Here is a 16,413-nt window from a genome sequence, read left to right as displayed (position 1 = left end):
TTTCTTTGATAGTCTAATACACATTGTGTATATGTATACGTATATGTTGGTATACACATAGGTACACAAACTTATCAACTTTTTAATAATGTTTAATAATAAGTTACCTTATAAATATAATATGATGCTTAAGTCAGGTATTTTTTTGCAACTCACCTGTCTGTTACGTTCATCCATAATCCTTGTAATCTGAATCTTTTTTCTCCCCATAGTCCCCGTTTTTTTTTCTCTCCTTCTTCCTTAAAATTACGTATTTTTCCCTTCTCTTTTATTCCTCTTTCCTGTTTCCTCAAAACAAACCTCCTTCTTCAGCACTTGCACCACTCAGTTCACAGTCCCCTGCATCCGCTCCTGCTAAACACAGAAAGAAGACCAAATATTATAATGAAATTGATAACCAGAAGAAAGTTATTACATGGAGCTGGCCAAGCATCCTCATTATAATTTAGTGTACAAGTAAATTAGAACTAGAATTTACTAAGCCTATAAAAGAAGTAAAGCATGGAGGAAAAAAAAATTCAAAGGCTTATTTTTATGAAAGAAAGCACCAAATAAAAATATATCAAGAAATAAAGAAAGAGACTGAAGTACAAGTTGTGAAAATTTTAATGGAATTAATGTCTCTAATTTTAAGTATCACTCACAGCCATAATATGAAAAATTACCTAAATCAGAGAATTAATGAACTGTTCTGTATCTTAAGCAGGCCAACTAATTTATTTCTGAAGGGAGAACAATTTTGTACTTTGACAGCAGAGGTGATAATTTCTCTCACTGTGCAAATACAATGGATATTTATTTAAGGTTTACTTGATATATAAGAGTTGCCAGCTACTTTAAATCCAAAGTTCTTAATTTTATTCTTTAAAAATATAAATTAGTGAAAGTATTACTGAAGATACTTGAAGAAACACTAGTGACCTTTTCCCTCATTTAATTTTAGTGAAAATTCTAAAATGTTCTGCAAAGGATTTCTAACCTGCACACACATGTTTTCTTATAAAAACAGAACAATAGAGGCAGATAACAATTTTAAGAATGTTTTGAAAAATATTTTCACTGTTTTAGTAATGCATGAGCTTTACAATACTGGCTCTGTCACAGAGCTAAGGAGAGAAATGTACAGTATATAAAAATACACAATGCAGGAAACATATTTCACAAAATGTTATAAACCACATAATTACTTTATATAATATCTAAAGTATTTTAACAATAAAATACTTTTATTTTCATAATAAAAGAGTCCATGGAAATAGTAAAAAATACAAAAATTATTTTGTCTAGTATAAGGTAAAAGACACAAGATTTTCTGCTTTATAATCTCATTTTACCATATTAGTATATTAGTATATTTTATATGTTTTAAGTAAACAGCACAAAGGTTTTTGAAACACAGAATAGGAAAAAGAAATTGGAATAATATGAATTTAAATGTTCTTTTGAAGTTTTTATGTTAGCTCCATAGTGTAGTAAAAATATTGCCTTGGAAGTAAAAAATTTGCAATTTTAAAACAGAGGCTGGTATTTCCTCATTTATTCTAAACGTATAAAATCTCAGCCAAACTGATATATTCTCACAATATATTACATAACACTAAGCTGATATCCTGGCCATTTAACCCATTATTTGGCTCTGATTCAAAACTACTGAGTTAGAAAAGCTAGATCTCACTCCTTCTGATCTTTAATTATCTTTTTATTATCTTAGCATACATTAAGCTTTAAGCTGTTCAAGTGTTTTATCACTCTGAGGAAGAAAAAATTAACGAATAAGCAGTCAGTCTGAATTTTCTAGCTAACCACTATGGTGTCATTAATCTGTTGGGCAAAACAAATCTTCAAGTATAGTACTTATTGTATTTCTATATATAAGTGTCTCTTTTATATTATTTTTTCAGCATATTTGTACATTATTACCATAATGCAGAACACAGAAGTTCTGTGAATTGTTCTACATGGAACAATTCATATTGTAACTATAAAATATATAGACTGCAAATATTCTTAGCTGCTTTTTATATTTGAAAACAACAGCTACTCACTGCTTAAAAAGATACAAAGGCTGTTGATCATATTTGCAGCAACAACAAGAAGTTAAAAGGCCAAAACTTTGAAATAAATTTATTTTGTAAATGTATTTTAAAAGCTTTTTTTTTTTTCCCAAACAAAGTTAGGAGACAGTCTTATCTGATTTTCAGTGTTGACAAACAAACCCAGTCTGGTTTTAGAAACAGTTTTACATTTCCTTGGTTTGGGTTTCTTTCCTGTTTTTCCTATAGTCTTACCTCCAACACAAAGCATGAATTAGAATGGTGTTTCCCATGCGCATGCAGGACTCAGAGAGTCTGTCTTACTCTGCAGAAGCAAACCCATACGCTAATCCACAGCAAATGCAAAGGGAACGACTTCCTTTTCTTTCATTCAGCTGAGGCCAGTGGTGCTACTGGTTTACAGCACTGTCTGCCTAAGCTATTCACTGCTGTGGGGGAGGTCAGGGTGGGCAGATTAGGGCAGTTGTGGCTGGTTAGTGAAGATGAGCTACTCTTCAGATCAAGATGCTGATGCTTAGTGAGTTCAGAAAAAAATCACTTAATACTGAGAAAACTCTGTCAGGAAGGGTAAAAATCGCAGCGGAGGAGCTGTATGTTGAGTCCCTCCCACACACTTATCAGTTCTGCATTTAAGACCAGTCTTCAAACAACAACAGCTTTTACAGACAGTTTAAACTCAGAACCTTAAAATTCCTGTGATCTACACAAAGTTATCTTAAAGTAAGTCATGCAAGAATTGATAAGCAGAATTTTGTATATAACCTATAATTAGGTCATTTGTATGAAACATAATTTGCAAAGAAACATTAATTTGCTTCAATGGGCAGCGAGTTAGGTTTTCTTGCATGGATTAAAAAGATCTTTCCTCCTATATTTCCTAGTTTGCCTTTTGCTTACTAGTCCAGTTTCAGATAAAAGTTTTTCATTTTTTGTATCAAACTAATTTCCTTTTAGAAACTACCCCCCAATACACACCTATCAACACATAGTCCTTCAGTGCTATTCTTACTACATGTTAGCTCATAGTTCTATATATTTCCTTAGTACACACATAAAAAAGATCGTAGGACCGATTCCCAATTAACGAATTTCAGATAAGTAAAATCAAGTCATCTCATGCAAGGGTTATAACCTTCAAAGCCTCGTAATTTCCAAGTCAAACAGAATGTAAAGAAGTCTGGAGACCAACAAATTCCCATGGCTGCTAAGGACTTCACCAGTGCTCTCAATACCTTTTGAAATTTCTTGCAGAACCAAAAATTGCAGTAAGTCAGTATTTAAAGTTCATGTTAACTGGTAAATTGTTATTTTACTAGCAGTTATACAGCACATTGACTAGAAAAGTTGAATGTACTACAGAAATCAAATAGTACTGCAGGCTTCAATTATCCAAGTGAATTTAAAAAGGAGCTTTGTTGAAGTAGCTCCACAGAAAAGAAAACTTCCAACTGAAGAATATAGCCCTGTGCAAACAAATTACATTTAAAGAAACATGGAGTTAAATGCTATTTTGTTATAGTTTTCTGCATTTTTTTGCAAAGCCAAGCAGTTAAAAAAAATCAAAACCAAAACAAACCAGACTGCTTAAAAAAAAGAGGAACTTTATTTTTAGAGGTCTTCTGTTCATTATGTGATTTGGCAAAAGGTAGTGGTAGCTGACAGAAGATTGATCTGAGCCTCCAGAAGGGAAAAAAGCTAAAGGAAAAATGTAGAAAATCACTTGACCACTACTGTGTCTCTTTTGAGCACTGACACACAGATATATGCGCACACACACACACATACATGCATACCCGCTATCCCTTCTCTGCAACACAGAAGAATCTTGGCAGTATGGCAGGAAGCACACACAGAGCAGTCAGGGAAGGATATTATGTCAGCAACCACGAACAATAAAAGGTGTAAAGGTGCTTCCTTCCCTAAACTATTCCAGAAGTGTAAAATGGGAACCAAAACTGTCCACTTCCTTCTCTGAGCAGAGCAGTCTGAATTTGCTCTGCTGCAACACCCCAGACAGAGAATCCTTTGAGCAGTTACACCGGGAGAAATAAGGAGTATCAAAATAAGGCTGTCAAAATATTTAATTGATTAACAAAAGAAAGAAGTCAGCCAGAGAAAAACCAAGTTAAAATATGCTAGAGTTTATAACATTTTCACGGTTGCTTTACAAAAGTAACAAACTTGTCATAAAGATGTCCTTGTTCCATTAAGCAGCTTTCATTCTGAGTTGATTAATTAGGTCAAAACTGAATAACAATTTTTTTTACTATGTTGATATAAGGAAGTAAAGAAAAAAGTGCTGTTCCCTTTCTTCTACCATTCTTATCTTAATATATAAAAATAACTTAAAAGATCCATGAAATCTTTTTTTGCAAACCTGTTTTCTCAAACAAGTTTTGAATCTGTGTCTAAAAATGTGAATGTACTGAGTAGGAACATATTATCTACTTTTCTGACGAAAAATTTGATGCAAAAATGTAACCATGAACATTGGGACATTGTTAAAATAAAATTGTTGACCAACAGTTTCTGTAAAATCCCGACTATGTTCCACACACCAACAAAGACAGCTGCACAGGGAAAAAAACAGCTGGGCATACTGCATCAATTGAAACATCACTCACTGTCACTTTGAGTTAGGTATACTTTCAAGAAATACAGAGAAGGGTAAAAATAATTGTCTATCATGTTATCTGACTGAAATTAGCTGACATTAAAGAGAGATGTGGTTCTTTACATTTACATGGTGGTGTTGTTGCATGGTCATAACAAAAGACAGTCTGGGCCATTAACAGAAGGTGATGATAAAATTATATATGTCATCACCATGGCAATATACCAATAAAGCAGCAATGGTACGATCTACAGTATGCTTCTCCAGGCAGAAAGCCATGTAAAAATGAATTGGAGTCATCTTAAGCTTTGAAACATCTGTCCACAACATTCTGATTTAGAAATTAAACATAACCTACACTTCGGTGTTTTGATCTTATGGGCAGGCTGCCATATGAAAAGGTTGGACGAGAGTTAATTTTAATTGACTAAATTTAACTCTCAGAAGATCATGCATTTGGCTACAAGAAATATGAAACAAACATTTAAGCCATAACTGAAAAATTGTAAGAGATGAAGTACTAGAGACTACTAGAGAGAAAGTACATCAAACCAAAAAAATCTGTTCATAAAGAAAATATTTGTAATATGTAACTCCCAAGGCTTATTATATTATCAGTTATCTAACCTGACTTCTGATTTATGGCAAAAGCTTAATTTATAATGGAGAATAATTCCAGGGCAACAAAGTTCTGAACCAAGGCAGGAGTAAAATGTTCACAAAGTTGCAAACTACAAAATCATTCCCAATATGTAAATTGTTACTTAGAATTTTAAGAGAAAAATTATTTTAATTCATATTTGATTAATTTTTCTACTGATTCTGAAAGCATCTGCTGCACTCATAAGATTATTTCTACTGATAGTCCGTTTGTGTGTTTATGTAAAAAGGATAGTACAATGTGTATATTTTAAATCTGAACTTCCAGAGATGTACCTTATTTGCTTGTTTACATTTCAACATACTTCTAGTATAATGACAACATAGCGATGAATTGCAGAAAATTCCTTTCTTGCAGCTATGTTATTTTCTATGCCTTGGAACAGCCATAAGAATATTTTGCAATGTGATTTATTTTTTTAAATTTGGAATTAAGCACTACTGAAGACTCATTGTAAGAATGCTTCAGACAGCTGTGGTCTATGTAGCTTATAACTCAAATACAGTACCAAGTTATCTCACAGAGCAAGAACTTGTGCATCATGGCTGGAAGTGTTTCTTGTTTTGCAGAGTTTCCCTGAAAAGTTCTTGGGGCAAACTAAACATCATTGCCAAAATAGCAGAGAAGATGATTCTTCCTAAGAATTGCTGTATTTCACCGTCCCACACACCCTGCTTTTCAAGAGACTGAGGTATCCAGACACAGAATATCTTGTCTGTAGCCACCTATTTAAGCCAATCCATGCCTGTATGAAAGGAAAAGAGTGACTTTAGCTTATCTTTCACAATATGTGCTGACAGACATCCATCCAGTGCAGTGGTGGAAGATTTTATGAATATTGCATGCATGCTATACCAAATCTGGTCATGCCGGTAAAGAACGATGACAGAAGATCAAAATACTTCTATGTGATCATGGAATTTGCCACAGATGATGAGTCATTCCTTGCAGCAGTGGACCACAAGAAGCAATCACCAGATGAAAACTGATTGCCTGGACTTCAGTAAATCTGTGCCTGCTATGTAGGGGAAGAAAGGAAGACCTGGATAATTTGCAACATTTCTGAAGATGGCTAAAATGAAGAGGAGTATTGGATTTGTAAAGCAAATAAAGCAGATACTAATTAGATTTTAAGGAAAATAATTAAGTGAAATGATAGTATAAAATATATTCCTATGAAAAGTCAATTTTAAAACCACAATAATTACTGGGTGCTATTTCCATCACCCAAAATAAGTGAGGAAATAGCAAAAGAAAGTGACCCATCACCCAAAATAAAAAAAAAAATAAAGTGAATAGTTTGAAGAAAAGGTTTATATGTTTAAGTTCATGAAAGGTTCATATGTTCAAGGTTTATATGGTTAAGTTCTTGATGTACCCTTAGAAGCTAGATGGACATAATGGGAGTCTGACCTATGGAATAAGATCCATAAGGTGCTTCAGACTGGCTCAAGCATAGCATTTTATTCAATTGGACATACTAACAATAAAAGGGGAAAAAAATAAAGGACTGAAAACTGAATCACCTAATTGGTCCGAAATGGAGACTGTGGCTAGGAATGGAAACCTGACTGAAAATGGAGTAGGGAAATTGGACCACTGCAAATTCACCTAGGGCTCTTGACAATTTTGAGCTAATAATTTGATTGGATTGCATTATAGTCATTAGATGCACAAAGAATGTAATGAAAGGTGTTTTACAAATTCAGTCTGTCATTTACTGAGCTAAGTAAGAGGAAGCACTTCAGTGGTCAACAGGGTAAGATTTAGCACTTTGTGAGTTGAAAAGGTCTTAGAGCTACTCTGATTTGGGTATGCTTGTATTGAAAGATACTAAAAACCAGGAAAAATACTAGTGATACTGTTTGGGAGCAATCTTAAACACAAAGGTCTTTGGAGAGTGTTGGCTTATTACAGGAATATGTAAGATCTCTAGTGTTAAGCTATTGCATCAGTTGAAAGCAGTCTCTGACTTTGGTTAGATCTAGATGTACAGATTTGTTACTAATGTTTGCATGTGAGGAAGTCTGTGGAACTTGAATCCCCAAAATAGCTTTTAAGAATCAGGGATTATTCCAGGTATTATTGGAAAAAACTATACAGTACAATATCAAACCATAGTCTGAACTTGGGTACAGGTGCTTAGTAATGCCAATATCCATGACAGGCAATTTTTTTTCAATAGATTTCCTCTATTGAAGAAACTATGGATTAATTCTATAAAGGATTATTTCCTAACAGATTTTTGATTACTTTCTGCTTATAATTTGCTGAATGCTAGGAAGCTTGGTACATGCACTTAGACAGTGTCTGTCTAAACTATGGTCAGTGATGAGTCTAGAAGCATTAGGTGGAATGGATGGAGAAGACAAATTTTGGATAAAATGGATGGAATTGTCAAGATCTACACAGGCTTTGTCTCCTATGTCTTCATCCAACAAGATCCAGAGAAATTTTATACACCCTGACTTAGAATCCTCTTCTCACTCAAAGAATCCTCTGGAATCCTCCAAAGGAATCCTCTTTTTTCTCACTGTAATCATGTGTATCTATAGTTTAACAACATAACTGAGTTCTGCTATTCCAGGTTTGTGTTGCACTACTATTTCATCTTTGTAAGGAGGAACAAAGACTTGGATTGCAGAAACCTCATAATCATATTTTGAAAAGGAATGTCTTACACCTTTGCAAATGAACAATTCCAGGAAGTTTTTAGAGAAAAGAGAAATCTTTTAGAAACTGTATTTTTGTGGCATAAATAAAATGGAACCAACCGCAATAAGAACCCAAAGTGTCTTTAAACTACCAAACAAATGAATGACTGAGAACTGTAGTTGGTTCAAAGACTAAGCTGAAAATTAGGAAGGATCATCTAAGGATGTAGAATAGGGGGGAAAATGTGGACGAAAATACCATAAAACTGGAAACATGAATGTAGAAACTAAGAGAAAAAGCCCTGAGATGTGAATACAGAGAACAGACTATTGAAACATTGTTAAGGAACTAATGAAAGGAATCCTTTCCAACATAATTAAAGTAAGTTACAAAAATTGCCAAGGTAAAGCTTGAGTGAAAGTAAAACTATTTCAGGTTTGTGATGGGAAGTATCTTGATAGGAAAATTGTATAAACATGTTGGGGTGGCATAAAGGTGTTAAGGAAATATTTGGGTCACTTATCAGTTTCCCTGCACTAATGGCAACAGCCTTTATAAAACCTTGAATTTGGCTAGCTACTCAAGCCAATAATGGACAATGACTCTTAAGCATATCCCTTAGCATGGTTCAGCTTCCTACCAGAGAAATTAAGTAATTAAACATAAAAGGTTTTCACATGTCCTGAGCCACTGAAATTCCACAAAATCTGTACAAACCATTGGAGTCCCATGGAACCTCTGTATGCCAGACTCTCAAGCTATTTGATAGTATTTTGCTGTATGATAACACCTACTCAGACTGGAAAATTTTGATTATAATACCTTAGATATTTTTCAATTTATTTTTCACTATTAGATCTTGTATGATGCAACCAGCCACCCAAGTTCATCACTGAATCTCCAGACATGGAAGGAGTCTCAGACAGACATGACTTTAAATTTAGAGAATATTACTGATATCTATATTATTGGTTGTTATTTCTGCTCCTTTTAGCTCATACTGACATGATAACAGATCCACCACTACTACTGAAAAAAGAAGTCAGATAAGTGTTGTAAGCAGAGTTAGTACCTAATGTAGACTAACAATTTTGAAAAAAATCAATTACCTTTATGTTATATAATTCTTAGGCTCCTCAGTGTACCCCAGAATGATCCTTTATTATCAGCTATAGAAGCTGGAAAATAAGAGATATTATTTCTGTCTAGAAATAATTGTGTCTTGTTAGACCATTTCAAGTGAAACTATACTATAACAGAAACAAAAAATTTGCTTTCTTATAGTGTAAACCTAAATGCATAACACATGTTTAATTACTGTTATTCGATTTTTAATGCAACTTCAGATCACTATACCCTTCATTTGGTAATTTCTTCCTTAAAGAGGAATGATTAGACACAGAGACGTTCTGCTTTTCTTTTTTGCATACTCAGTTCTAGAAACAATTTTTTTTTGCTTTAATTCCTGACCTTTCTAGAAATGCCAAGAATTTAATATAGTTTTTCTGAAAATGTAGACTGCACAACATTGTGGAGAGCTGCTAAGCTGATAACAGTTCCTTCTTTTTGTATGAACGGTAATATGATAGATATGAGTATAAAAACTATGATACTCCCTGAACGCTACTTCTTGCCCAGAGACAGCTGCAGGCTTAAAATGAGGAGAAGAAAGAAGAAGTAGGGGAAAAAAGCAAGGGAAATATATCATTCTTCCCAACGACCATGACAATTCAAAAGTCTTCCAATCCCACTCAGATAATTTTTTTTTCCCAAGGACAAAAGAAGATGAAATGTATGTCAGGTACATAATAAGGCTAATAATAAAAAAAGAAGCCTCACACCTACATTTCACTGCAGAGAAGTGAGGAACTACCTCTGAAATATGAATACGTGAAATATGTGTCCTTTCTAATGGCAAAACTCATAAATTAGGACAGGTTGTTGCTGTTAAACATACAAAATACAGACAAATTACAAAGAAACACATGAATTTAGAATGGATTTGCTCTGAAAGACGGGAATAAAAGTACAGTGGCAGTATAGCAACCAAGCACTTACAATTACATAGAATTTACAAGTCACTTTATAGGAAATTAACTTTGCACATATATTGCCTTTTGCCTCATGTCTACAATTCTGCAGGATGAAGCATTCGTTGGAGAAATGGAAGGTTCTGACTACAGAAAAATAATGTATGGCCAGTATGTGACCATACCTGCTAGCATTAGCCCACCATACATCATTGGCTGAAGCTATTTGCTTTCTACCTCCTGGTTGCATCTTGACAAGAAACATCTCTCCATGCTAGAAGATACAAATGGGATTCTCACTGGTTTGGAACTAGGAAAATGCATGAACAGATGAAGGTGCTCATAAGAAAGGAAACATAGCATGGAATTTGTTGTGTAAAAAGGGTAAAAAATGCCTCATGGGAGAAAAAATTTGTCTGCAATCACTGGTATAAAAAGTTTATTGAGGAAGAAATTTTCTGTTCTAGCTTAGTGGGATATTCTACAAATTTTATTTTGTCCTTAGTAGTTAAAACCAGACAAACATGAGATATATTCCTGTTATCAATATTCACATGAAAATAGAGAAAGAGAGGAACCTAAGATATACAACACACTGAGAAGTTACGCTGTGATATGATAAAGAGCTAAAAGAGTTGCAACTTTCCATCTGCATTAGTTGCAAAGACATAAATTGCCTCATCTAATAAAGCGTGATGCTCAACCACATCATAGCTTATATTTAGTTTTTGAAAACTGTGCTAGGTAGCTAATTCATACTTTCCACATAAGGATTTGATCTTCTAATTTTTCATAGAATTTGAGTCTAACAGCTCTCAAGACTTGTAAAAGAAAAAAATTTCTACTGAAAGTGATGGTGTTTGCTACAGAGTACACCTGCTACCCTCTGTAACTACAAAGTGAGCATCACACCCTGCTTACAGAACCTTAGCTATAACCACTAGCACATGCAGCTGGATTTATTTATTTCTTACTTGTATACAACGCACTGCATTTGGCAATAGCCAATGCAAAAGGTCAACATCCTTGACAAATATCAGAAAACAGGCATAAAATATTCTTAATTTGCAGAAGGAAAATACAGTGGAATTTGCTTGATAGTCTCCATTCTACCTTTAGTGAGCATTTTGTTGGTCTAATAGGATCACTATCAGCATTGCTCATCTTATAATCATCCTAAAAGCGTGCCGAAAATGCAAAAACATAATCAATACAAAGATACATTAGCTAAATCTTATTGTGCCTATGAATGTCATTATGTTTTCTCAGAAATGGCACTTTTTGAGCTGTATTGATATGTAAGATGGTTTCTGATAAAATATATCCTTAGAAACAGGCAGCTGTGGTAAAAGTAGCAGGCAGCATAATTCAAAGAATTGGATTCAGTGTTGGGATGTAAATGTGTGAGATTTGCTCTCTTTTCTGTCAAAAATATTTCATGTCACTTTCATTTTTTAGTCAGTTTCTCTGTTGGAAATCTGGGGATAAGGAATGTGTGGATTTGTTCATGCAAATGTTCTGAGAACAAAGGACAGTGAATATTTATTATGCAATAGAGAAATTCTAAGGGCTATACTTTTCATCTGGCATAATCAGTGAGTATGTAAACAAATAAAGAATTTAGAATATTTAAAAACATATAAAAACAATGTTAAGGGCCAAAATAATGATCATAAATCCATTGATACCTATATTTAAAACCACTAATGTCAGAAAGTTATAGTTACCTTGCATATGTAACACATTATATGTGCATATATATGTTGTTGTAGCTCTATCATCCTTTACGCTAATCTATATCTTCTTGAAGAGAAGAGATTTTGCAGTACTGTCATATGAGGTCCATCATGGTACACAGCAGATACATCAGTTTCCTGGTTCCTTCTCTCTCTTACAGCATCCTAATCAGCCTAATTAAAGCTTAGTTCATTTGAAATCTCAGATGGCAATTTGTTTAACTCTATCCCACTGTGGTCTTTTTATAAAGAGAATTAAATTTGATCTTCTGACAGCAATTATTAAATGATCCCAACTGGCCCCAATTAAGACACATGGCTCACAGGCCTCAAAATCCAATAAAGTTCCAATCCCTGTCTTTCACATGTTCTTTACCTTGCTTTATTTTCTTAAAGTCAAATAAGCTCATGTTAGCAAGAACAACTGGATATCATTTGTAGATTATTTCAAGATAAAATGCATCACTTTACCCTCACCCATATTCTGAATTAGGGACAATACATTCAAAATCATAATTTTGACACCTCTCTCTAATTCAATTCACCTATCTTTAATGATCTTCACTGTGCTGCATATGACCTACATACGCTGACTCATAAAATACTGCTGACAACAAGCAGTGACTGAAGAAACATATTAAATATCCTTGGTCTGAGTTCTGCACGGCTTACAATTCTCCTTATAGTAATACATCTCTTCTGTAGGCATTTCCTCTTGGTTGTCACCTCTCCACTGCAGAAATTCAGGGAAATATATGTTCATGTTAATTCTGAGGTTAACCTTTTTTCTGATCTAATTTTTCCACACACGTGCAGTGATAATCTGTGAAGAAATATTCCCATGATTTTACATAAAGGCAGGTAGCCCCAGGATTTGGAATTCATTGATTGTGTGGTACTCCAGGGAAATACCTGAATTAAAACCACCCTCATGAGACCAAAATAGCTTCCATACACATCTGGTTCTTGTTCTAAACTCTAACACCTGCTCGGAAATTGAACCTCCATCTTTTCTCCGAAGAACAAATGGGACAGATTTATCTAATGCCATTTGGTTTAGGTCAAAGCTGAGCTGTGTAGTGTTCTGCAAAATTAATTGCAATGTAATTGCAATGTAACTGTTTGACACAGTTTTATGACCAGGCTGTTCTCTCACTATTAAAATATATAAGATTGCATGTCCTGCACATTCACCTACGGCTTTGAGTAAAAAAAGCACACATTTTTTGTCTCAGTATTTCCAATGAATTACTGTATAAAATACAATAAGGTGTCCAAGTGTCCTCAAAAGATTAAGTACGGAATAAAAAATTCAGCAACTTCCATTGTGGTGTTTTTTTTTTCAGAATTTCCTTAATTTACATACTGGACATATATAAGCATGATTTTCTTTAATATAAAAAAGATAGAAAGACACTAACTTTCAATGCAAAATTTTCTTTACTAACAGGAAAATGTGCAAGTTTATGTAAAACACCATTAGACACATCTCCTGTTGAGCTGGGAAATGCACATTTTGTTTTTGGTAAAAATTTAAAAAGTTAAAGTGAGGCCAACCATTTCTCAAGTAAAATATGTTTTGTTATTTTTTTTTTTAACTTGCAAATATTACATTTAAGAATTTAAAAATATTGGCTCCAAAAAGCAGGCAGCATTTTTGCTTCTGGAAATGCTATATGACACCAGTAAATTTGAATGCAATAAAGCTGAGAGGGAATTTCTAATAAGGCATTGAAATTTCTGAATATTAAAAAAATATTTCAGTATATTATTAATAACTTATAATTGTATTCTAATAATCCCATACAAAATATTAATTTTAGCTCTTTTGCTAAAACCAGCAGACCCTGTAACAGTTTTAGTGCTAAGAGCTGAAAATACCCTGTGGAAAAAACTCAGTACAGAGATCACATCAACCCAAATCCTGCCATTACTCAGCACTGCAGTGATGTGCAGATGTTTGTAGTGGTTTAAGGAGCCATGGGGGCTGGAAACTCTACATGCTCAACTCCAACATGATTGCAATTGAACCTCATCAAAGTAAGAGCTCATAATTTGTCACAGAAAACAGCCAATTAACATATGTTAGAAAAAAGCTCCCATAAAGATAATATATGATTAATGATCCAATGCAGCTGTCATAAATCAACTCTGCATTTTAAAAAGAAGTATTAGCCTGGGTTTCTGAATGTTTACACTGATAGTGGAGACTGCATTTTTAAAAAGCTGCAAAGAAGAAGCCCCTAGTAATTCAGTGTCCTCTGGTTTGGAGTTAGAATTTTGAGAGACCCAGCACTTCTTGCAGTTCTGGCTGTTCTGCTATAAATAGTTAAGACCCTTGTCAAAATACAATGACTATTTTGTTTTAGTGCTGTTTTACAATGCAGACCTTCACTGTGAGTAGGGGTGGCCTTCATTGATATACTTTGCTGTCAACACAGTCCTCTGAAAACACAGCATCTCCTTATTGCTGCCAAAAATACATTGTAAAGATATGCTGTGATCCTGGCTATTCAAATGCATAGCCCTGAGTGAAACAGCACCCCAGCCAGTCCTGTTATTACATATTTACACTGTTGAAAATGAAATCTGAATGCTGCCTGCAACCATAATTTTTATAAAGAGAAGGATTTAAAGTAGTTTACACATGTATATGCACAGAAAGCATATTTGTTAGCATATATGCTAACCTGTTGCTTTATTAAAACAGAATACTGACTGTGATGCCTAATCTGAACTAATCTGTGATGCCTAATCTTTACTCCTCGTATTTTGCACAGCACTATTTTAAGTCTTGAAACAGTGCATAAATAAGCTGCTGGTTTTTCACAAAGCATTATTCATTTTTCTTCCTGTTATTATTTAGGATCCCACGTGACAACCAGCAAACTGAAGTGACATGAATAGTACCTTTTTTGTATGTGTGTGCATATATGAGAGTGTGTTCGTCTTGACATGGTGTTGTAAAAGGAAGTATTCCTCCTTTCTGTTTAAAAGAGATCCTAAAAACCCAAGGTTTTGAAACTCAGTAGTCTGACTGGACATTAGTCATTGTATTTTTAAAAGTACTTAACTCCTACTCAGTTATACATGGTCAAAAATGGACGAATTTTAGTTGGTGCTAACAAAGAACAATATAATGGCAATAGAAGAAGTGAAGTGAAATGATATTATTTTTAAGATCCTTTCCTCACCTTTAAAGTCCTTCAAGGATTCAGAAATGCTGTTTCCATTTATCTTACAGGCTGGATTTTCTGTCATCAGTACAAAGTTAATTCTCTTAAACCAGAATTTGTTATATCATTATACTGAAGTGTCTGGTGACTACAAAGCATGAATTCACAACCGTTGAATTGGCTAAGACTTTTGAAAATGCTAAAACTTAATATGCTGAGAGGTCAAAAAGAAAACATAAGTGTTAAAAGCTACTCATGTGAGCAAGACTGTTTCAAAAAGATGAAAAGCACTGATATTTCTGAGCCATTTCAGCAGACCACAAATGGATAATATTGTCATTCCTCACTATGTTACATTATGATAAAAAATAATAATGATGAATCACTGCTCCTTTTGGCCAAACATTGTGAGTTGTGCTGCTTTTTTTTTCACCTCAGGGGTGTGTTCATTCATTCCCAAGCAATCAGTAATATTTTTGATTAAGATCTTAGAAACAGCTGAATATCCCAAGGCTTCTCTACTACTGAAAATTCATGACTTTTACTGTCCCCAATTAATGACAGTGAACTATGCAGCCTCAAACAAAAGAGATTAATTTCAATTTTGCAATGAATAGAAAAAAAACTGGACAAAATGCATTCCATATCTACTAAATTGTTATGTTTGTAACAGAAAACTCACTTTTGGCTCTAGAGACAGTTTGAGGTGAGTAATAGTATTCAAAGTGCAAACAAGCAGTACTTTACAAATGGTACAATAAACAAGAGTCAGATGAGAACTGTGTATTTTTTCTTATACTTTTTCAGAATAAAAGCACATTTTGGATAAGACTCAAAGTTAGTATGTCTTCCTGATTATAAATCTGCTTTAAAATATTCTGCTAATGGTAAAAGCAGAATAATTGAAATAAGATCTTAATTGTATGGAAATATTGTGTTAGAGGGATTTCCTAGGTTGTAAACTTATATTTCCTCTCTTTGTAGGTAAAACGAAGATAATTTTACAACGAGGTCATGCATAAATGGCCAATAAATATCAGTGCACTGCTATTATCAGCATATTTTCCAAGAAAATGTATCAAATGGTAGTTTATTTATTACAATATCTCCAGGTAAGAAATCTCCAGCATTCTCTTTTATACATCAGATATAACAAATTATGCAAGATGAAATACTGTAAGTACATTCTTCCTGCTATCTACCCATGTTGTCCTGCAAAAGTGAAAACTATCTGAGTCAGTAACAGCTTCTACTAAATGGAAATGTCAACCGCATGCCATAACCTAATTCAAGATGTTTTTAAAATTATTTCAAAATCAGAATGTTTGCAAACAGAGTTAATGAAAATAATATCCCACTTCTTGATTGCTTCTGTGTGTATAGAATTCTGTTGGAATCTTTCTATTGATTTTTACAAGCTGAGACTTTGAAAAAAAAGTTGAGAAATACTGTATTAAATGCCCAAGATCACTTTAATATCAAAGCTG

At 33.8% G+C, this 16,413-nt stretch overlaps 1 protein-coding gene across 23 annotated transcripts in view; it reads right to left on the bottom strand.

The window, feature by feature from the left end:
- Positions 1-16,413, bottom strand: part of MEF2C (myocyte enhancer factor 2C) — a 128,985-nt gene that overhangs the window by 71,025 nt on the left and 41,547 nt on the right. For 19 of the 23 annotated variants that reach the window (XM_068176634.1, XM_068176640.1, XM_068176649.1 and 16 more), the window contains one exon: positions 157-354. In XM_068176634.1, coding sequence (XP_068032735.1) covers positions 157-210 — 54 coding nt within the window. In that variant the 5' untranslated portion in view covers positions 211-354. Of the gene's footprint in view, positions 1-156; positions 355-2,288; positions 2,559-16,413 lie in introns of those variants that run through there. The other 4 variants (XM_068176637.1, XM_068176638.1, XM_068176635.1 and 1 more) reach the window with 2 other exon arrangements.

The sequence above is a fragment of the Anomalospiza imberbis genome, chromosome Z, assembly GCF_031753505.1.
Source record: "Anomalospiza imberbis isolate Cuckoo-Finch-1a 21T00152 chromosome Z, ASM3175350v1, whole genome shotgun sequence".
NCBI classification, from domain to species: Eukaryota; Metazoa; Chordata; class Aves; order Passeriformes; family Viduidae; genus Anomalospiza; species Anomalospiza imberbis.
Note: the sequence above shows the minus strand (reverse complement) of the source record. Positions and strands in the feature narration are given on the sequence as shown.